The sequence below is a fragment of the Zosterops lateralis genome (assembly GCF_965231275.1).
Source record: "Zosterops lateralis genome assembly, chromosome: 18".
Lineage (NCBI taxonomy): Eukaryota > Metazoa > Chordata > Aves > Passeriformes > Zosteropidae > Zosterops > Zosterops lateralis.
Window position 1 is genome coordinate 3,989,281 of NC_139778.1, and position 23,069 is coordinate 4,012,349.

The 23,069-nt window shown below is 45.4% G+C and overlaps 1 protein-coding gene across 8 annotated transcripts; it reads right to left on the bottom strand.

Moving 5' to 3' along the window:
- Positions 1-147: 147 nt before the first annotated feature.
- On the bottom strand, positions 148-22,621 carry LOC310916641 (uncharacterized protein). 8 transcript variants are annotated; one of them, XR_014591329.1, is made up of 7 exons: positions 22,367-22,616; positions 15,248-15,487; positions 11,046-11,199; positions 10,059-10,346; positions 8,500-8,637; positions 7,595-7,817; positions 148-2,313 (listed from the first exon to the last, which is right to left on the bottom strand). XR_014591329.1 is itself a non-coding variant. In XM_083874328.1 (7 exons), exons 3-7 carry the CDS (start codon positions 11,107-11,109, stop codon positions 2,267-2,269), a joined length of 663 nt encoding a protein of 220 aa, XP_083730454.1. In that variant the 5' UTR covers positions 11,110-11,199; positions 15,248-15,502; positions 22,367-22,617; the 3' UTR covers positions 148-2,266. The 8 variants fall into 8 exon arrangements, 7 of the variants coding, with proteins under 7 accessions (XP_083730454.1, XP_083730459.1, XP_083730453.1 ...); XM_083874328.1 differs by having other exon boundaries at positions 7,595-7,720; positions 15,248-15,502; positions 22,367-22,617; XM_083874333.1 differs by having other exon boundaries at positions 7,721-7,817.
- Between the last annotated feature and the right edge of the window lie 448 nt (positions 22,622-23,069).

A 23,069-nucleotide genomic window follows, 5' to 3' on the forward strand; every position in this document is an offset into this window, starting at 1 on the left:
TGGACAGCAGCAGTGCCTGGGAGCAGACAGTGCTTCTGATAACTCCAGAGGAGCAGAGCCTGGGGCTGCTCCTCAAGGCCATGGTTGAACAAGGCTGCTCATCAAAGTGAGACCTGGAAAAGGGAGGATGCACCACCACACAGAGAATTAGCAGTGTTTAAGATGACGTTTTATTGTGATTATTATGACACCTCAAATGAAAAAGCAGCTATTAGATTATGGCTTTTAATGAGTCAGGCCTGTTAGTATTGTTTGTCATTTTTTTATTCCATAAGACAAAATAAGATGATCTTTTAGATCCCTTCCCACACAAACTATCCCACAAACCATGATCCTGTGATTAAAAATATTTCCCTCTGTGTGTATATTCAATAGGAAAATGCACTTGCTGAGGACAAACACTGTGAATTTTTAAAGCAGCTTCTCACTGCTTCTCCTGAGATGTGGCACCTTTGGTGTGCACCAGCACAGGTCCAAAGGGGCAAAGTGGAACAGTTGGTAGGAATGTCCCCAGCTATCACAATCTGCATAATCACTCATAGGAAGAAGAGATGTGAAAGAAAGTGTTTGAGTGAGAAATAAAGATCAGTCTGTGACTTGTGTTTCCTGAGTGATCTCACTGAGGTGCCCATATAACTTTTCCTCTCAAAACATGTCCAGCTCTCTGGCCCCAACTGCTGTTACAGAGTAGAAATTGAATCTGCACATCATTAAACCTGAACACCTCAAGTTAATACAATGCAGTTTCCAAAGAAAACCTTCCTCACTTTTTACACAGCTCTACGCTGCCAAAAGCTTCCAGCAGTTTTGTTGAGAGGAAAAGAAATGGAAGTGCAATTGTCATAAGGTGCTACATAAAGAGAAAAAGTCTTTTTCCTTCTATTTATTTGTTCATCCACAGTCTGGCCTTTTTTCAGGCAACCTTAGTTTTGATTTATTGAGTAAACATAACATTCCTCATGATAAAACACAGCTGACAAGTGGATCATCAACACCACAAACTCAGTAAATACCTAGAAACCTTGGCATACCTGGATTGTCAACCCTTCAGGAACATTTGACTGCATTCCACCACATTAAAATTGAACATTTGCATCACATCAGCTGAGGACTGAGTTAAAAGTGTGAGTGTAAAGCCCTGACAGGTAAAAAAATCCTCTCCAAACCAAAAAAGCATTGGTGTCCTTTGCCAAACAAAAGCAAAGTTTAAGCACAGAGGCCCTTCTATCATCCTAAAAATTAATTATTAAAATTATTTGGATCTTTTACATTAAGAACATTTCCTTTAGGTTTGACTGCAGCAAAGTTCAAGAGGGACACAATACCCTACACCCTTTGGGATTTCCTGCTGGAAGGTTCAGCTACAGGTTTATGGGGAACTAAACCATGGAAAAAGGACTCAGCAAATGTTCACACTGCTCCAGGAATTTGCTTTTCCACTTGGGCCGCCACTGATTTTCACTCAACAGTCCTGATACTAAACTAGATCCAATGCAAAAGTTGAGGATTTATGCAAATCAAGTGGGAATGGGGAATGATTTAAAGATACCAAGTGCCCAATGGGATTCCTGAGGGGCTGTATTCATCATACATTAGGTTGTCTAAACTTGCCTAATTTGTCAGGAAGATTGATAGCAGAGCTCTGTTCAGCCTGGGGGGAGGCCAAGGCCTCTGTGCCATTCCTGAGGGAGCTGAGCACAGCCTCCCACCCACCCCTGCACAGGAACAAACACACAGACCTGTCCTCAGCCTGCAGGTGGGGACAAAATCAAACATCTCTTCAAAAAATCCAAACTCTTCCAGTTGAACCAACCAGCCAGCTGTGTAAAAGGCTTTGGTGAATCCAGAGATGAGCTGAGAATTAAAAAAATACAGATACCTGGGTGGTGCTGTGGTGTTACCAAGTGAATTCCATGCAGAGGGCATGGGAAGCATTTCAGAGCAGTTCACACTTCCAGTCACAGAGAGAATTCAGCTGGTTTCAGCCTGTGCTGCCCAGTCAGCCTGGGGTGCCTGCAGTCTGCAGGCAAGAGCCAGGAGAGGATGGGGGCACCTGGTGCTGCTTGTGCTGCTCACAAAGGCCTGAGCTGGACAAGAGTCACAGTGCTCAGGGAAGGTGTGGATGCAGTGAAGGCACATTAGTGAAAATTAGTGAATACAAGAGCAGGAGTTCTTATGGACAGTCTGTGCTCAGCTGGTTGCTGTACATCATGAGAGAGGAGGAGGATGCTGCTGGTGGAGAGATTTTCTCCCTTGTAGATGGTTATCAAACAGAAGGGGAGTTTTCTTTAAACAGTCTGTCATGCCTCAAAGCTGCAGAATTGAAAAAAAAAATAAAAATAGGTGAGGTCACCAAAGAAACTGGTAGATTCCACTTACAATTCTAAACAAAATGCCTGTATTTGTGAAGTCGTCCAGGCACCTCCCCTCTCCCATTTGCTACTGGGCCACCCCTTGCTCCACAAAGGGGGCAGCAGCTTCACAGCCATGAATGTGAGTTCAAGGCTCTGCTGTGACCCTGCTCTGGTGCTGTGACCCATCAGCCTCTGCCTTAGAGGGGCTCCAGGACAGACCTGAGACATCACTGGATGTTGCACACCAGGGCAGGACCTCAGGGCAGTCATTACTGGTAAATTTTTTACCTCACACACCAATACATCCATTAATCTATTGATGTAACACTACAAGACTGGTTTAGTGCTGCGTTTGCTGGGCTTTCTGAGCCCTTGTGCAACTCCTCCTGAAACAAATTCAGACTTGGAAATTCAATCCTTTGACTCTCAGGAAGAAATAACAAACATCAGCTTCTAGGAGATGGACTAGTTCCATCCTCAACTGAGAGGAGTCTCAGCCTCAGGAATTCACACGGTGCCAAAAACCAAGTGGACACAGGATGGAGGGGGAAAGCTGTGTGGCAGGTTCAAGAAGTGTCTGTAGAAGTCTCCACAGATCCCATCCCACCTCTCTCCATGCATCCTGGTTTGCAAAACAAACTTCCCTCTAGGATGCTGTCCTGGGTTGTAGTGTAGGATGTACACAAAGTATTTATTCTATCATCATCTTCATGAACTGTTAAACCAGGTGAGGCAGTGTTTCCCAGGCCCCTCCTTTGGGCTCTTCTGCTCATGGCCCATCAATGCCTTGCCCAGGACTCACAGGGAACTCCCTCCAGGAGCTCTCTCTGTTTAATGGGCCATCAAGGACCCACTGCACGACTCATCATCCCATTGGGAGATGCTCTGCCCAGGGGGAGGAGCCAAGCATTCCCACCTGGAGAGAATCTGGGATTTGGGACAGGACAAGCAGCCCTGACCCACTGGATTCCCAGAGGACCAGAGCTACCAGACCTTTCTACAGGATCACTGCTTCAGGAAGAGCATCTCACCTGGACTGCTCCCACCACTCTGCTCAGGTTGTGTTCTGACTCTGTTGTCACCCCTGCATTTCTTGCTTTCAAGTGTTTGAACCTTTGCAGCCTGATTCTCACGCTGCTTCATGTAAACAATATTGTATTCTTAGAATTTATCAGTATGTTTTGCATAGTTGTTCTCTGAGAGGAGAATTTGACTGATGGTCATAGTGACCAATGCAGTCAGGAGGTTGTAACCTCCTTGGGCCAATCTGGGCCCTCTGTACAAAATCTATATAAGTAGAATTGGAGTCAGATAATAAAGAGCCTTCCATGTTTGACCCTGCTGCTGCCTGCTGTCCTCTGTGAGGGTCCACACTGACATTGCAATGTGTTGCCCCTCTAAAGACAGAGGTAACGAATAGTGACACCGAACATGTGAGAACAGGGGCCTCCCGTCACATTTGGTGACCCCGAACATGTGAGAACAGGTTACACTGGTGACCTCCAACTACATGAGAGACTGCACGTCGGGTGGACCTCTGTGCCGAGTGAGAGACTGTAGCTGCTCTGCCTGCGGTAATCGTGGTAAGAGATAATGATCTCTAAACCCTCCTCAGATAATGAAGCCCTCATAGTGGACCTTTGCCTTGAGGTCCTCCAGAGGGAAGAAGTCTCCTTTCCTGGAGATGCTCTCCAGAAATTGTTCTATTATGCTAGAACTCATGGGGTTTTTTGCAGCCTTCAAAAAGTTTTTTCTACAGCAGAGTGGAAGTCTTTGGGCAACTATCTGCTCCACGTTTTTGTGCAGATCCCAGTGTGAAGCTATTGGAACTGATAGCAACCTGAAGAAGGCTGGAGAAGGTTCTGCATAAATTGCAGGCTTCCAGCTCTGAGGACGGCTCCAGCCTCATCGGGCTGGGTGCCAGAGAAGACGGTGGAGAAAAAACAACCCCCCTTCCTCGGAAACGCAGCAGCATGGCAGGAAGCCTGCCTGCACTAAGCACACCTGCTGAGGTGGGCACGGGGTCTTCCGCAGAGCAGACCCCTTCCCTACCCACGCCTCATCGGTGATGGAGTGTGGAGGAATGCGGGGCCGGGACAGCCTCCCAGCCCCCCTCCTCTCTGTGCCGATCGTGGCACTCCCCCCGAATCGCCCGCGCCTGTGGGGGCAGCGCTTGGCAAGCGGGACACGCCTCCTGCAGTGCTGTGATCTCCCCCAGTGCGGGGTCAGGGCAGTGCGCAGCGGGCAGTGGCCGCCGGTCCGAAAGCGGCGCCGAGGGACGTGCCCCTCCCTGCGCTGCGATCCCCCCCTGTGCCGAGCAGGAGCGGCACAGCAGAGGCAGCTGCTGCCGAGCTGAAGGCGGCTGAGGCTCTGTGCTGTTCATTTTAAAGGGATAGAGCGGCCACAAGCGGGTGTTCCCCCGCTGCAAGGGATCCCGGGGTCCCGGGTTCCTCCTCAGTCTCGGATGATGTCCCAACCGAGGCTGATGCTGTAGGCAGCTGTGGGTCAGCACAGCGCCCCCTGCAGGGCAGGGATGGATTCCCTAGCCCTGCAGGTGAGGTGAGACAGGCTCTCATCCCTGTCTCCGTGGAGTACATGGGACAGGATTTAGAGGTTGATGATGCCTCATCTAAGGCTCAGGCCAGCAAGACTAATGCTCAGGCCAGCAAGAAACAAAGAAAGAGAGTGCAAAAAAGAGGAATCACTCCCTTGTTTCTTTGTGGAAGGTGTGGACGGCCAGGTCACATGGCAAATGTTTGTAAGGCAATCCATGTGAAAGGCCAACCTCTGTCAAAAGGGCAGTTGGGTGCCAAGAGGAAGCGTGCTCGGACAGAAGGGTCTTCCCAGTCCCCACAGCCCATGGAGGTCTGTTGGGAAAGTTTAGTCCCACACCCACTTCTCCCTGTCAGAGTCCCTGAAGGGACCAGAACTGTTTAATTTGTGTTTGAGTTTCTATTTACAGGACAAAGAGTCGGTGGTGAGAAGGCAGTTGCTCTGAAGTTACTGAGCTGCCTGGATTTCACTGGACTGTTGCTCTGATCAGAGACTGTCCTGGAACGATTTGGAACAGACATTGTGATTTTCTCCTTTGCTGCTTGGCAGCTGGAATGGACTGTCTTTCAAGATCCATTCGTCGCCCTTCATGACTTGGTTTGGGAGCTGTTGGACCAGGATCCTGGAATCTTCAACCAGTCCTGGGAAGTTCCTGTGTTCTGCATCGGAACAGAACTCTGGGGACTGGAGGTTTTTATAAGTCCTCCAAAAAGCCAATCCTCAATTGTGAATCTGAATGATTGTTTTCTGTGATTCATTTGTATCCTGCAGGTATCACTGGCTGATGAATGTCCAATTCCTTGCACATTCTGGAATGGGTCATTTTTGCCCCATTTGCCACAAGGCGGCAAAAATATTGTTTGAAAAAACAAAAAAACAATCAAAGAAATTTTTTTGTTTGAGCTAATTGCTTGATTTCAGCTGCAAAAGATGGCAATCAATCATTTTTGTATGAGCTCATTGCTCAATTGATAAATGCAGGCAACAATGCTTGCGAATTTGATGGGTGCAGATTTTTGTAAAATTCATACTCTCAGTATTATGGGAGGAATTTGTTTGGAGCAAGGCAAGCAGTGTTTTTCTGCCAAGTGCTCTGGAGCCATGAGCCATTGCAAGTGGCAAAAATCCTTTGTTTTTTTTTTTTTTGTGGCCCAAAAATAGTCCATAGTTTGAGCAAGAACCCACTGTCTTTACAGATGATTTGGGGAGGACGAGGTAGGCCAGTGTTGCTTGGAAGGATGGTTTTGAGGGGCAAAGTTTTGGAAGCCCCTGAGGATGGGCAGCCCATTTGGTTGTATTGGGGCTGCTGTCATGGCATTTCAACGGTTTTCCCAGAAACCTTTTAATTTAGTCACGGACTTTATTTCTGTGGTCGACATGGCACACAGATGGGTTGTTCAAATTCGAAGGGAGTCAGCAATGTTGTTTGTTCCATTGGCTGAAGAACCTTTGTTGTGCCACAGAGGCCTGGTTCTTCAAAACAAACAGGGAATGCAGGGTGAAACCCCGCAAATTTAATTGGCAAAGGCTTTGCATGCCATCGAGCACCTTACAGGTGCCAGAATTTCACTAACCCTGCAATGTGAAAAGCAAGAAACTGCGACCGAATGAAGGTCAACAGTGGAGGAACCACTGAGAGATCACTCTGATGTCAATGACACAGGTGATCACTGTGATGGTCCTCCCATGGGAACAGAAATTGAGCTATGTTCATTTTCTTTTTTCCTTTTTTCTTTTTTTTTTAAGGTAAAAGGGTGAGATGTCACCCCTGCATTTCTTGCTTTCAAGTGTTTGAACCTTTGCAGCCTGATTCTCACGCTGCTTCATGTAAAAAATATTGTATTCTTAGAATTTATCAGTATGTTTTGCATAGTTGTTCTCTGAGAGGAGAATTTGACTGATGGTCATAGTGACCAATGCAGTCAGGAGGTTGTAACCTCCTTGGGCCAATCTGGGCCCTCTGTACAAATGTATATAAGTAGAATTGGAGTCAGATAATAAAGAGCCTTCCATGTTTGACCCTGGTGCTGCCTGCTGTCCTCTGTGAGGGTCCACACCGACATCGCAACGTGTTGCCCCTCTAAGTGCAGGGGTAACACTCTGTCAGTGGTCTTTTGTATTATTGCATTTATTTTATTTTATTTTACCTTTTTACCTTTCTTCTTATTAAATTGTATTTCTGACTTGGAGCCTCTCACTCGTTTTGCTTTCAAACCACGTCAGATGCATTTAGGGAAATATTCAATCTTAAATGAAAGCTGGCTCTGTGGTGGGCAGGGCTGGGAGAGGGAACCATCTCCTGAAGGCCCTGTCAGCCATGCCTGGATGTCCATCAGTGTCCTGGCTGGGACACATCTGCCAGGGAAGCTGCATAGCAATGCTGCGGGCTGGGACTGCTCCAAGGAGCAGGACCCCATGGAGGGAAGGCTGAGCCTTGTGATGTCCTAGCCCTGCCAGTGCTTCCCCCTTCTTTCAGGAGGAAGCAGTGAGACAATTCCTTCTGTGCTTATTTTTCATAACAAAGCCACCAGATGGGCACTGTCACAGGAGGAGAGCTCATTCCAGCTGTCAGCCCAGTGAAGATCACTAAGAACTCCATGAACAACAATGGAGATGAGATCCAAGAGGAAAACTCTTTATGGTTTTTCCACTTCCAGGTGTGCAACACACAAATTGTCAGACTTTACCTTGGCGATGCCACCGCCGCCGCCGCAAGTAACACATGATGGTCCCTCCTGTGGCAACCACAGCAGCCACGAATGCAAACAAAAGGCCAATGGTGTTATTGTTGCTGGTGAGAAATTCAGGATTACCTGCAGAGTAGAAGAAAACAGAGCATCCAGGTGAAGCAGGCAGGAGTGCCGAGCCACGAGCTGCCTCGTAAGTACCACACAAAGGAACTGGCCCCATCTGATAAAGAGAGAAGGAACTGATGAATGAGAGAACAAAGAGGCTCTGGCTCATCATATCTTACAGAAGGTACCTGGCATAATGCTCACTTTATCAACATTCAAAGCAAATCCTTGTCATCCCACCACAACAGATGCTTTTGAACATCAATCTTGTCTGAAATATCCAACAAGTGGTGTGACACTCATCCTTGATGGAGTGTTGTTCAGATAAGGAAATCCATTTTGACTGGTTTTTAAGAACCTTTTTGTCCATGACCTAAGGAAGATGACAGAGGTTTCTACTATGAAGGAAATTTGAATATATAAATGTCACCTTTAGTTGACAAATGTCCTCTTAGTCTGGAGGCAAAGTCTCATTTAGCACTTACAGATGAGGTCAATTCTTGGGAACTTGTTCCAGGCCCATCATCACCCCACTCCCTCAGCATCCCTGTGTCTGTCACTACATAATTACAGGAGCCTGAGCCTGTGGACATCTCTGTCCAGAACTGGGCATGTCCTTTTGCCAAGGCTATGTCTCTGAGACTGGATGGATGCAGCAGGTGTGGATTCAAGTTATGAATGTACAGGGTATCACCCCACCCATGTAAAACTCTGTACACATCAAGCTGTCTGGACAAACCCCTCTCAAAGCAAAAGGCAAACAAACACGAGAAGAGATGAACCTAGAATTCCCTTACCAATGGCAACTGGCAGTTTGATGGGTTTTGGATGTGACTTTTGAGTGTAGCACTTCAGGATATGATTAGGCCTCCAGATATCTGTCTGTGCTTCACAACAAATATTCTTCTCAGTACTGCTGTTACCCCTGCCGTTTTCTGAGAAAGATGAAAGGTAAAAAAGTTTTGATTATAAATATGGATCATGTAGAAAATCCCCAGTGAAGGGCTAAAGATGTTGAAGAGGTTTAAAGATTAAAAAAGTGGATCATGTTGCACAAAATGTTGGCCATTGATAGCAATGAGTTAGGGATGTTTCATTCCCGAACAGTCCAAATCAATCATTGCCATTAGATTTCTTTCTCACTAAAGCTGATGAGTTGTTCTGGGAATCAAGAATGGAAATAGTTGAAGAAGGTAAGAAAGTTTTCACATGCAATTAAGAATAGCAAGACATCTTGTAAAAAGCTTATCATTACCTTTATGCAATAAAAATATATTCAAAAATTTTGCCGTTTACCCACAAGAACCAAAGAAGAGGAACAAGCAAGTCCAGTAGCTGAGTAAATCTCTAAGACCTTGGAGTGCATCTCCTATCAACCCTGCATCCCCCTGTGGCATTATAGAGCTTATTCTTCTCCTAAGAGAATCTGGAAAACTCCCTCCTACCTTCACCTGTACATCCACCCCTTCCTCTCTCAAGGGCTACAGACATCCCTGTCTACAGCAACTTCCAGATTTCACTGTGGGTGTTTCAGTGTCACCAGAATTTTACACAGTAGTGACAGCATGTAGATATTTTGCAGTGGTGGGCATAAATACAGGAGAGAAATGTTTTGTGGTGGCCAGAAATTAAATACAGGAGGAATTGTTAGGCTAAATAAAGGCACACAAAGGGGAGAACTCTTTTTCTTTGTTTTCTTCTGTCAGCAAGAAAATTAGAAAGGATGCTCTGACTCCAACAGGAGAGGTGATAAAAGGTGCTCTCAGAGCCCCAACTACAGACAGAAATGTCACTGACTTGGATGGAGCTCAACTAAGTCACACCCCTGCAACCTGAGCCACCATGAGGTTTTGCCTTTGTGGAGCCACTTGCTCCATGTACTGTCAGGTGTTTGAGTCCCTGATTTTGGCAGTTTTGTGTGGAAGCCATAAAGATGCTCCTGGGTGTTTATTGAATTGGACAGAAGAGTAGCACAGAGCATCTCTTGAGGCTGGACCAGGGTCTGGGTGTGTTCTGGCTGAAGCAGGTGGGACTCATACATTGCAACATGGCACAGAATTTCACCATGGGAATTGCTGTTGCCAAAAAAACCACCCTAAATTAAAAACATATCTTTATAAATCAGAGTAACATGTTTATCTGAATCTCTCCTAGTGTAGCTTTAAACAGTGTTTGACCTGAAAGAACTGAATTTACTTTTGTGAATTACTTTATGACTTTTTTCACAGAAGAAACCCATTCCTTCCAGTTTATTCACTCATAAGCCTTGCTGTCTGGCCAAATAGAGAACTGTTCAGTTTCCTACCCAGAAATATGTTTTCCATCAGTTAATAGCCAGGCTCCCAGCACAGCATACCTCCAGAATTCAGGATGCCACATGAGATCCCTGCTCCCCCAGCTCTCTTCCAGAAGATACCATAAATTCCTTCAACATAGGAATTTGCCTGCTCAAAGCAAATAGTGACGTGCGTTTCGTTGGTCACCACATCAAGAAATGTCTTGTGCGTTTCAGCGATTTTGTCAAATTTTTCAAAAGAGCATGGGCTGAGCTCGCAGTCCTTACAGTGGTAGACTGTCACATTTGTGTTGCCAGAGGAAGAGTTTGGTGTCCCTTCAGCAGAGCCAACAGTGGACATGGCAATATCTAAATCAGAAAACAGAGCAAAAAAACATTTTCTACCAATTTTTTACCCAGAGGTTTAGTGTCAGAGAACAGGATGGGTTCTGGTGGATAAGCTCAGTCATGGCTTTGGAGACATTGTCTGCCAATGGGCAAATTTTATACAGTATAGGGGCCAGTTCACAGGATCATTTTTGGGGTAGAAACATGATAGAATTCCCCCACTGTGGAAAACTTCTTCCACTGTTTTATTGACTGGGAAGCTGGCAGCTTGGGAAGTGAGTCGAAAGATGTTTCTCTTGCTGAGCTTATCTGTTCTTGTCCTCTTTCCTTCCCCAGCTCCTTGGCACAATCCCACCAGGTCTCCCTCCAACACACTGCCAGATCCCAAGACCACTGAAGTTTAGAGCTGAGCTGCCAGATTGCCCACTCTGGGTGCAGTGTCCCAGGTTTCCTCCCTCAGACTTTCCTGGGAAAGTCAGTCCTTTGGGAGAGGACTCACCTCATCTGACATCAGACAGACCCCAACAGTCACCCCTCCCAGAAGAGGTGATTGTGACAGGTCAGACACATCAACCTTCACCTCCGTAATTTCTCTTCTCACCTTAGAGGTTTTGTGGTCTTGGTTTTAACTGGGCACAGCTGAGCTTTCTCCTAACAGTCCAGAGGTTCTGAGCTATGGAAGTGCAGGGAAAAGCACCCAGGTCAAACACAGAGACTCACTTGGATGGGAAGCAGCCAGAGCCAGGAGCAGGAAACCCAAGTGCAGGAGATGGGGAGAGTCCATGAGGCTGCCCAGGGGGCTCAGCTCCAGCAGGGCTGGAGCTCTCCCAGATCCTCCACAGTGCTAGGGCAGGCTCCTCACTCAGTCTTCTCCCTATTGGGAATGAAAGGCAGTGCTTAGCACCCAAATTTCTCTGTTCTCTTTGTCCAGACAAAAAGAAAACAGCTCACAGACCAAATGCCAGCTGCCTCCAGCTCACAGCAATGGGAGCAAGGCAGGGGAACCCTCACACTGCTCAGGGCTACTGCACCCTACAAGGGCTTTTGCAAGGGACAAACTCAGCTCTTTCCACCTCTGCCTCAACCACAGCAGTAGGAGACACGAGGTCCTTCTGCAGGGAGAGGGGAACCCCTGCTGAGCCTGTTGGGCAGGAGGCTCTGTGTCCTCTGGGCACCTCCAGGCAGTGACCCTGCACACAGCCCTCAGTAGGAACAGCAAATAACAGCTTGAAGTGCTGTCACTTCCAAAACACACCAGAAAATTAACTAAGGAAGATGGATTATGCTGAATGAATGTTTCACTTGGCCTAAGATGAAATATTTCTTTTTAATTTTGGAGATCTGATAGGAAATATCCATTCAAGTAAAATGAGCAAACAAACAATAACCTGGTGTTTCTTTTCAAAATGTCCTTGGATTTAGTCAGAAGTTAATTTTCAACCATTTAGATAAAAGTGTCACAACTTTGTGATGTATGTTTTGCAAAGTACTTGCCAAATAAGAAAAGAAATTATAGAAAATTCACCTAACTTTCCTCATCAGACTAGCTCTGGAAAACACAAACTGCTTTGTTCCTGGGTGCTCTTCATCCAAAGCTTTCATTAGAAGAACTTTCTTGCTGTCACTACCTGAGAAGTACCTTGAGGAAATTTCCAAATTAGTTATACACTAATTCTTAATTGTACATACAACAAAAGTTAATAAATGCTTATCTCTCATGGTCTGTGCTGATCCAGATCTGCTGAGAGTTCAACCCCACGTCCCAGAAACAGGTGATCCAGGACAAACACAACCCATGGGACATGCCCATTCCGGCTGCCAGCAGGTGCAGACCCAGTTCTTCAGACCAGCTGCAAAATTTCCCATGGAAATTTCCTGGGACACCTTAGGCTCTTGCCACCCCTTATGCAGGATACAACTCCACGGACTGCTGGACAGAGCCAGCCCCTGGCACTGCTACACCCTCTCCAAGGAGTGATCCATCCTCTTCCACCACCACATGAGGGAACCGTTTGCACTTTATGCACAGAACTCCTGCTCACCTGGACAGTCCTGCAAGGATTTCCTCTGGCCACACCAAGTATTAAAAACACTCTCTTCTCATCCTCTTCCCATACATCAAAAAATTGAATCTGTCTTTTGAATTTTTTTTCCTGATCATCTATATTGCACATAATACTTTATCCCATTTCCTGATTCACAAAACAGTCAACAATGCCTGTCCCTCCTACCCTGCAGATGAGCAGAGTTCCAAGGGATTGACACCAATCTTGGAATCATACAACCACAAGTTTGGAAAGACCCTCATGACTATCAGGTCCAGCTGCAAACACAGCACTGCCAAATCTACCACTTAGATCATGTCCCTAAGTGCCATCTCTTTTTGTCTTTTTAATTCCTCCAGAGGATTTATACCCTAGAGCATGTTCACTGCACAGAACAGCTGCAGCACATCTGGCAGTTATTTACCCAGAGGTTAAGATTTGGGGTTTCCCCAGTAGCTCTCAGCCTGAGGTTTGTATCTTGTATACTCAATTCATTTGGTCCTCTCTTATGTGGTCTTCTTGCCCCTCTCCTCATTCTGGTCAAAGGACATCTCCCTTCCTCCTCTCTCTGGTGACATTTCCTCCTTCCCCGCCTCTTCCCTTCAGTTTCAACAGCCAGAACTCTATCCACCAAATCTCTGTTTCTCTCCACTGATCTGCCTTAAGACCTGGAAACTCTCCAGCTGTCTTGGCCAGCTCCTGCCATCAATAAAACACTCAAATCTAAAGTGAAACACATTCTTTGGACAGAAAATATTTTTCATCCAGTTTTTTTCGCCTGCTTCCCTTTCTGTTTCAAAGCAATACAAATTTTCACTTTTCAGAGCTATTGGAGTTGTCTGCAGAGTTGTAACAGAGCAAAGCCAGATCCTAAAAGCAGAACAAGCAGTAGGTGAATAAAAGAACAAACAGGAAGAGCTGGAATTCCTTCAGCAAACACCAGCCACTCACACTCAGCTTCCCCCCAGGTCAGATCTGACCCACAAACCAGCTCACCTGAGATGACCAGCAGGAGAAAATGGATTTGACAGGAAATCTGCAGAGCCCAAACAAAGTTCTTTGGTTCTGTTTTCAAAAGGATCTACTCGAGGAAATATTACTACCTGAAATTCACAGGCTTTTCCTTCTCCCATAACAAACAAGACAATAAACAACTCCAGTGTTTGCCAAGGGAAGAAGGAAATTTAGTCTCCAATGCAATGGTAACTCGTCAAGCAGAGCAAAGGTTCTCTCACAAAGTTAAAATCTGATGACCTGGAGTACTCTGACCCATTTTTCCTCCTACTCCAGCACAAGTTTGACCAGCTCACTGCCTTTCCAGTGTGTGTCCTCAGGTTTTCTGCCTCTGGCACAGGTTCAGTGGGACCCCCAAAGTGACCAGAGTCCCCCCAACATCCCCCCAGGATCCAGCAGAGCAGAGCTGCTGCCCCAGGGTTTACATGTCCTCCCCCCTCCAACCAATCACTAAGCACAGTTAGGGACCCACAAAATCCAGTGCTCCTCTCCAGCTGTAAACACTGCATTTTCTCACCCCTTTTCTCTCTTCTAGCACATACCCTGGGCTCTGTAGCTTTAGGAGCAGTTTAGTCTGTGAGTTTTGTGGTCAGAAGCAGCTTTGTAGAACAAGACACACAGTCTCTGAAAGATTTATGTGACACCCTAGGGATCCCATGGAGAAGGCTTAAGTTGCAGTCAGTTTGGAGAAAATAATACTACAGAAGGAAGTAAGGCAGCAACAGAATAAAACTCAAGGAACTTCAGAAGATCCTACAGATTTCGTTTTTTACTCTAAGTTCTTTCCCAGAAAAGGCGAAGTATTTACATAAGATAACTTTGGTATCACTTTCTTTATCACTCTTCTCTCACTGGTCTGCTGTACACCACCGTCAACAAGCCTTTGCAAGAAAAACAAATAGACAAAACAAACAGACAAAACAAACAAAAAAATCATTTGAGGGGATAAAGCAGCTATTTCCTAAGTGAGTGTATGACTGCTGTTTGTATCCACAGCTCCAACAAGCCATTGCAGAGAGAGCAACCAGCAGGACATTGTGGTTGAGCTGAGAAACCTCTGCAAAAAATCCTAAGTGTAAAGCACACTTTGGCTTTCCTCTAGCTGCTCTGAAAAATTTTTTTCCACAGCAACCACTATGAAACATGGGTAACACTTTTTTTACTGCCTGCAGTGCATTAAGTAGAATGAAGTATTTCAGTGGTTTAACTTCTTCTATTTTAAAACCACTGTCTTCCTTAGTTACTAATGTTTTGTGTCTCAGTTCTGTTTTGTTTCATTGTGAACCCAGAGGCACCAGGTTGGATTATTCATTAGTCAGGATGGATGTGGGGGAATGCACACTCAGCACCAGCATTTCTCCTGCAACACTTCTGACAAATTCTCCCTTATTTGCAAACATGACAGGACGGCACATTTGGAAAAGAAGATACTAGCAAGATATACTAAGGAGTGATGAGGAAAAAAAGGTTAATGGATATGGGAAAAATTATTCCAGAATTACATGAACAGGAAAATGCTGTTAATACACTTACTATATTATTTCAGAGGTCACTCACACTTTTATATAAATGCACCAACAGGACGCTGTTGGGTTTCTGCATTCACACAGTCAGTGTGTTCACACAGAGCTCTCTGCAAGTTGCCAGTCTGGGCTACAGATGTGGTGTTATGTAGTTACAAAGATCAGCAGCACCAGTAACACATGTTCTTCCCAAAGGAGAAAATGTGCAGCACACTGATAATTCCCCTCCTGCCACAAATATTTCCGTGCCTGCTCCTGAATGTCTACTTCAAAACAAGAAAGCAAGAATTTGGAAGAGAACAGGGTGGAAGACAGGACCCTCTAAAGAAAAAGACAGTACCTCAGAAGCTGTGTGTGTCCAATGCAGTCTTCATGCCTCTTCCCTTCCCTTCCCTTCCCTTCCCTTCTGCAAGTGCCTGCACAGACTTTCCAGATCCCAACTCATTCAGCTCCTCTCCCAGAGGAAAGCAGAGCTCAATAGGATCGGAGATAAGAAGGCTCCACCTTCTATGATGTCACATTTTCACTTTCAGTTCAGAATTAAGTCAGCGGTGTCAGAACAATACAAGCAAGGTGAGCCCTGGAACAGCAGGAACTGAAGTTGGAAAACATGGAAAAAATGCAATCATACACCCAAAAACTTCTCAGGAGCCTGCTTAGAACTGGGCAGTCACCCTGTCCTGTAGGTACTGCTACAGTCATGGGAAGTGAGTGGATTTGAGATCTGCTCCCCAGCCTGGCACTGCCTGGCCATGCAAGGGCTCTGTAAGCACAGGGTACGGACGAGGGGAAGACCTGCTGCTTTCTTCTCTCCTTTTTGGGTGGGGTTTTTTGGGGGGGCATAAAGCAAATCAAACAATCACAGCAGATTTTAACTCTCAGCAAATGCAGCACGAGGTTACAATAGGAGGGTGACCTGAAGAGTGCCTGACCCTCTCCTTTCCCCTCTTCCCTACAACTCCATATCTCTCCACACAGCTATAAGATGTTTTCTCTTGACTTGACCCCTGCCTTTGACACACAGAACAACCACTCTTGGTTTTCTTTTTGTTGCCCTTTGTAAGCTGTTCCCTGGCCAGCCACAATCAGCAGTCCCAGCCCTGGGCTGACATAAGGCATAACTGGATCTAAGAAGAGCAATACTTTCTGCCAGACCACAGTTCACCCTTTCACCAAGCCTCTGTTTTATTGCCTTTTGCCACGATCCACATCTTTATCACGACTCTACATCCTAGAAAGTCCAAAGAGTTTCTGCTTGCAAATTTTACTCAGGGACCAAATGAGTATTCCTGGAAGGATTAACCTGCTTGGTTAATGCTGAGCACTGCAGCACCTGTGCCTTTGTAGTGGAGGCTGACCCTTAGGGAAACTCAGTTTCAGGGGTTTATTTAGCAGATGTCACATAGAACTAATCAGCCTTCAATTTAATCACTGTGCTGCACACCCACACTGCCCCTCCAGGGAACGTGGGTGGCTTGCTTTGCTCTCACAGCCCCAGCTCAGAGCAGCTGTGTGTTAGAAAAATGCTCCAAGACATTTGTCTACCATTTCACTCACGTGTTCCAGGCTAAGGACATTACCTAAGAGACATTTCCTCGGAAAAAAACCCAAACCACCACAACAACACACAGAGCTAAAGCCAAACGAGCCAGCAATAAAATCCTTCATAAAACCCCTTGTTTCCCTCATCTTATGCCCTTCCTTCAGGCAGAGTCTGTCCTGGTCACCTCCAGCATGAAAATAAGGTTTCCACATCTCTAGAGAAGTCAAATATGGGGAACAGTAAGTCATGAAGTGGGTAATCATTTACAGGAATGAAGCACAAGAGGATGTTGTCACTACTGCAGTAAGCCCCAAGCGTGCAGGTTTTTTCCGTCCAGGCACTTGGCTCTCACCAGTCTGTCTGACAGTGACTCCAAAGTAGGATTATTCTCCAAACAAACATTGTGCCACTCCCAGCCAGTCCCCAGTGCCACCTCACACCGAATTCATACCCTGAAACAACCCCTGGCAGCAGAGTCTCACTGGGTGCCTTGGGTTGGGCTGACCTGCTCAGCCAGGATTGCCTGCACGTGTTATAAAACGTGATGTGTATTGGGAGCTGCACTTCTGGAATGGAGCAGAAAAAATGCACTTTGGGGTCTTAGGGGCTTCCAGAAGATTGCTTGGTTTGAGGAATTGCTAACAGGGCAGAACCCTTCATTCAAACCCAGCCAACCTAAATAGCAGCTCTTCTAGTGCAAGCTAAAGATAAATATTATTCTTGTGTAACTAAAGACAGCAATATTCTGGGAATATGATGCAAAATTTTAATTTTTCTTTTGTCTTGATTCATTTTCCACAGAAAGTGTTAAGTCTCCAAGAAGAGGATTTGGTAATACCAAACCACACGAGTTGTTTCAGATTCGTCTCTTCCTCAGAGAAACAGCATTAAGTTCCCCTGGCCCTGGCATAATGTGATTTTTCATTTTCAGCATTCCTTCTGAGTGATACCAAATTTCTCAAACATCTGCTTTCTGCAAGCATAGGGCAGAAATTCAGGGGGAGCATATGCTGTCTAATTTAGAATTACCAGGATCAGGCAAAGATCTGTTCCCCAAAACTGTAGCAGTTTTAGTTTGTACAGAGTTTGCACTGCATGTTGTGACTATAAACACTGATAGACAGAAAAAACTATTAGTAATTTGTGTCTTCAGTAAGGAGTTTCTCCTTCTTGTTAATTAAATTGTATTTATGTTGCAATAATCCCAGAAACTCCACTCCTGAATAAGGCTTCATTTCAACTTCCAAGAGAGAGAACCTCCAACATGAACTTTCTCCTATGGCCAAGGAATCTTATACTTTGATCCATCCTGACAGCAGAAAATCCCTTCTAGCTGAATCCAGAATTACCAGCCCAGAGTATCACTGTTAACTTTAAGCAGAATTTTACCCAGAAACTCAACATGATAAATGAACCAGAAGGTATGAAAGTCAAACACTATGAACCTAGAAGTACCTGTTTTTCTTAGCTGCATGCATGATTAAAAGAAGTCTTTTGGGCTTCTATTCCTTTTTGTTTCAAGCAACTGTATTATCTTCTACATCTGATTTCATGTTCTGGGAAATTGAAAGTAATAAGGCAGCACGGGGATCTTTTCAAAGTCTCACTCTTAACAACCTTTGTCCCATTAGACTGTTGATTTCAGTGCATTTCATCATTGATTTTGGCTTACAAGTATCACTTATCTACAGAACCTTGGTGAGGAAATCCCCTGCTAATCTGGTACGTTAAGAAAATAGAACATGAGGCTGGAGCATAAAAAGTTTTATGGTGGGAGCATAAAAAGGAATACCCCAATGTTTTTTTACAGCCATTAAAAGGTCAGAAAATACTATTTTATTGCCGAGCCATTCACCAGTCAGGCGCCATAAGAAAAACCAAAGCTATTTTATGGCTTTGGTTAAAAAATTACCCTACAAATTTGAGCATACATATTCAGCCTTGCTCTGATGAGTGAGAAGAGAGGCTACTGTGAAAAACCACATCTCATATCTTGGCACGAGTGAATTACTGCAAAAGGAATCCGCAGCTACCCGAGATGCTGCAGGCAGAAAGAGCTCCTGCTAAGTCCCCATGGACACCTCATGAGGAAGTCCTTACTTCCAGGAGCTGCCCTGGAGGCAGAAGAGTGACCAAGGGCAGGAATGAGAAGAGATGAACTTCTTAACCCCAAGGACAGATAGACTGTAGACAATTTTGATCTTTTTCTTAGAATCACAGAATCATTAAGGTTGAAAAAGCCCTGCAAAATTATGAAGTCCAACATTTGACCAAATTTCTTTGACTTCAAGGCCATGGTCAGTAACAGACATGCAGCCACAGGGGTGAACCTTCTCTGCTACAGGAGATACTCTTCAATGTCCCATGGGGTCCTTCCAAGCTTGTCTTCCTGGCCAGCTCTGCTCTTCAGATCCCATAGAAACGAGTTATTCCTTTGGGTCCAGATTTCAGACAGAGACATGACTTAGCTTGGAAGAAAGGAGCAGCTCACACTTGGTGTTACTTAGGAAGGTGTTTTTCAGGGCGAAGGCTCAGGTTGTCTGAGCATGAGAGTGTGTGAGTCTTTTTGGCTCTTACTTCCCTTTATGAACAGGGGCGTTACTGATGGAAATGAGGGGGAGTGATTTAGGTACAGCGGGGTTTGACGTGGTCATTTTGGGGTAAAAGGGGTGGGGGGATACCTGAAGCCTTGGCTGAGACACCTGGTTCAGCCAAGGCCACCAAGCACTGGGGTGTGTCAATAGGTAAGATGCAATAGGGATACAATACACCGGGACAGGGCTATTGAGGAGATACAATGAAGAGGGGGAAGCCTATTATGTGGATTAATGACAGTGATTAAGGAAAGGGGGGTGTGGGGGTAGGAATGAACCATTACAGGAACTTAATAACAAAAATCACACAGAACTTTAGAAAACCCAAAATGCACATTGCAACATCATTGCAACAATGGGGTAGAACATCACAGGGATCCCCTCATGCTCTGGGCATGCAAATTCTATCATTTACATTTATGATGTAAATTATAGAATCACAGAATGCTTTGGGTTGGAAGAGAACTTGGAGGTGTAGTTAAAGATCTAGTCCCATCCCCTAGGGACACATTCCACTAGATCAGGTTGTCCAGAATCCCATCCAGCCTGGCCTTGGACACTTCCAGGGATGGGGCAGCCACAGCTTCTCTGGGGAACCTGTACCTGGGCCTCGCCACCTTCAGAGCAAAACAACTTCCTCTTAATCTCTCATCTAAGGCTACTCCATGAGTCTGAAGCCAATCCCCCTCACCCTGTCACTGCATGTGCTTGTAGATGGTCCCTCTCCATCTCCCCTGTAGGCTCCCTTTAGGCCTGCAATCCTTAGCCTTGTTAGTTCCCAGGGCTGCAGGGCCACACAGGGCAGGACCCCATTGCCAGGGCACAAAGCAGCTTTTCTTTTGATGACCATGGAAATGGTCTGATGTCCCCCGTGTGCTGTCCCTTCCTCTAGAAATCTGCAGGGTGCTGGATGAGTCAGCATCATTTTGATACCATAATGATGCCTTGGGAAGGCTGAGCTGGAACGGAGACTGGACAGAACTAGAGAAAAAAGTAGAGATTTATCAAAAGGCCTCCAGGATACACCTTGGGCAGGACAAGAGCCTGGCCAGGGCTACACCCAAGGTGGACCCAAAATGGGCACAAAATGGACAAACGGTCACCAGGTCTCACATTTTTGTAATTTTGCTTCATTTGCATATTGGGGTTTAATTGTCCAATTCCAGCTGCAAGTTGTGAGGTCCCATCCTGCTTGTTCCTCCCTCCAGCCACCCTTGTTTGTGCTTCTGGGCCTGAAAGTTGTCCTTGGTGTGCAGCAGGAAAAGGATTTGTTTTGTGTCCCTGCTCTGTGCAGAGCTGAGTGACACTGACTGTGAGCTCAGAGCTGCACCCCTAGGCAGCACAGAACCTGAAATACATGAAACCTGAATAACACTTCCTCCAGCAAAACTACCTGACAGCACAATTAAATGGATGGATGGGGCAAATTAAAGTGATCTTGACCATCACAGGGCCACAAGCCCAACCCAGCAACTGCCCACCAGACCTGTGCTGTGGGACACAGAGCAGCCCCTGCTGCCAAGAGCTTCTGCCCAGCCCAGCAGGTGTGTAGTCACCCCAAACTCCCTCATTCCTTCACTGCAGGATGATCCAATCAACTTCCCGAGTACTAGGCAGCTTCTCTTATGATTTTTTATTATTATTATTTAAGTGGTGGGAGGGTTATTTTGAGGCCTGGCAAGAAGCTGCTCTCCCTCCTAGACAAGATCATGCACTATTTGTGTTCGTGCTCTGTTTCACTGTCGACCTGTTTAGAGATGCAGATATTGGCTGAATCATCCCAAAACAGTCATCTTGGCTGTGGAGACAGCAAGTGTGAAATAAAGCACCTCTCTTCCGTAGCTGAGTCTTGGTTTTGTATTGTTGCCAATACCAGAGTCTGGAAAATTACTATATGGAATGCAACCAAGGTTGTCATGCAGGAAATACACACTGGCAGCTCCAGTGTCTGTGGCCATGCTCCAAAGCCTCTGTAAAAGCTGAAAATGAGCTTCCTCTAAAAGGCAGGCCACTTCCTAGAACACTCTCTTCCAAGAGTGCCAAACCAGGACCGTATTCACTGTTGTGACCCTCTGACCTCAAAATGCTTTGATATCTTTTTAGGAGAAACCAGCACCCTTTTCCAAGCGTTTGTGCACCCACTGTGCGTGTCCAAGGGAGCTGGTTTGGGCTGCTATGGCACAGTTAGTACCCAACAGCATCCCAGAGATCAGAATACACAGAAGCAGAGATCCAAAACTCCTCTGGTTTTGCAGAGACACAATGTAAGATCAGCTGAGTTGTCAGAGCAGGTGCTAATAATGCCAAGGTTTGGGGGTTAATCCCAAATGGGCCTTCACTTAAGACCTGGACTTGATGATCCTTCTGGGTCCCTTCCAACTCAGGCTATTCTGTGATTCTGTGAACCAACAATATTTTGGACAGAGCCGTTCCACCACAGTCTAAAACAAGATTCAAAGCCTTCCGTGAAAGGAAACTAAAACAATTTATCAGAATAAGTTGTTAACTTTCTGGGTAATACCAAAGTTAGCTGTAACAACTGTTCCTTTAATAAAAGAAAAGAAGGATCATAAAAGAGACAGCTGCAAATTAAATCCAAGATGGGGCTCACATTTTCTTTGATTACTCCGTGAAAACAAACACTACAGTGATCTGAAGAAGTCTTTGTTTCTCAACTGCTGAAGAGGACATAAGGAAATTTCATTTTTCATTAAATACCAGGTGTACTGAGCCCATGAGACAAAGCATACAAGTTATGTAGTGTTTGGTTTCCAAATCTCACTTATCTGCAGAACCTCCCCCTTCTTGTTTGCAAGGGGCTCTCCTGCTAATCTGGTACATCATTAAAATAGTGCATGGAGTATTTTATGACTGAAATATGAGGACCATCATTTTTTATGGACATGAAAGCGGTATCATAAAAATTATTTTTATAATTCAAGTGATCAAATAATTCACCAGTCAAACAAATACCTGTGTACCACCCAGCAGCTGCTCACACAAGGGAGCTGTTGTCAGGCTTGGTTTTCCCAGATTCACCAGGTGCAGTTCTCTGAGAGGTCTTTTTGGCATGGTTTTCCCAGATGCACCAAATGCAGTTCACTGAGGTTTCTGTATCACCAGATCAGCAATTTGGCTGCAAAGTTCAGGGCTGCAGGTTCCCTCTTAGAGAGTTGCTCCAGCCAACACCAGGACATTTGGCTGCCATTACACTCATGTGTCAGGCTCAGGGCATCAAACACAGAATGGTTGCGACCCCAGGTAATAATAATTACACTCAGAGTTGAATTAACATCACTCCCCAATATATTCTTACACCTACCCTGAGCTTTACTCCAGGTGCTGCCTTCTTTCCAACATTCCTAGAGGTTTTGGCTCAGACTTTTCTGCTTCCTACCCCATTCCCTCTCCCTTCAGATCAAAAATCAGCTGAGCATGATCCAAAGGCAGGTGGAGGAAACTGCCGTCTGCAAAGGGATGCTGGATAATTATAAACATTTTAGGGCAGCAGAGCACACTGCATCCTTCCCAGCCCCATCCAGCCAGGGATCCTCACTGTGTGGCAGATGTGATACCCAAGGTTTCTGATTGACAGACAAATGTCTAACCATTGTCCAAGTTTCTTTTAAGGTAACAGCTTGGTAAGTGATCTTATAAATGTTCTTCAATGGTGACATAAGTTTGTAAGTTTTAATGGATCATTTCCCTGCCCTTTCCTCTCACCCCTAACAAAGCCGTGGTTTAATGTCTTACAAGCCCCGGTGGCACATTGGGCTATCCAGTGGGCTGTAAAACACCTCCTCAGCTGAAAAACTGCTGTTGTATTAAATTTTTCAATTGCCAGCACTCTGACTTCTTTCTAACAACACAATCACATGCCTTGTCTTGCATTAACTAATCATCTTCAGGCTTTAAAAAGTGAGTCCTCTGAGCAGCCTGGAAAAGGAGACACACAGCTTCTTTCAAAACCATCTTAAAGAAGTTTGATATTTCTCTAGCCATCTTGTCTTAAGACACAGGGATGT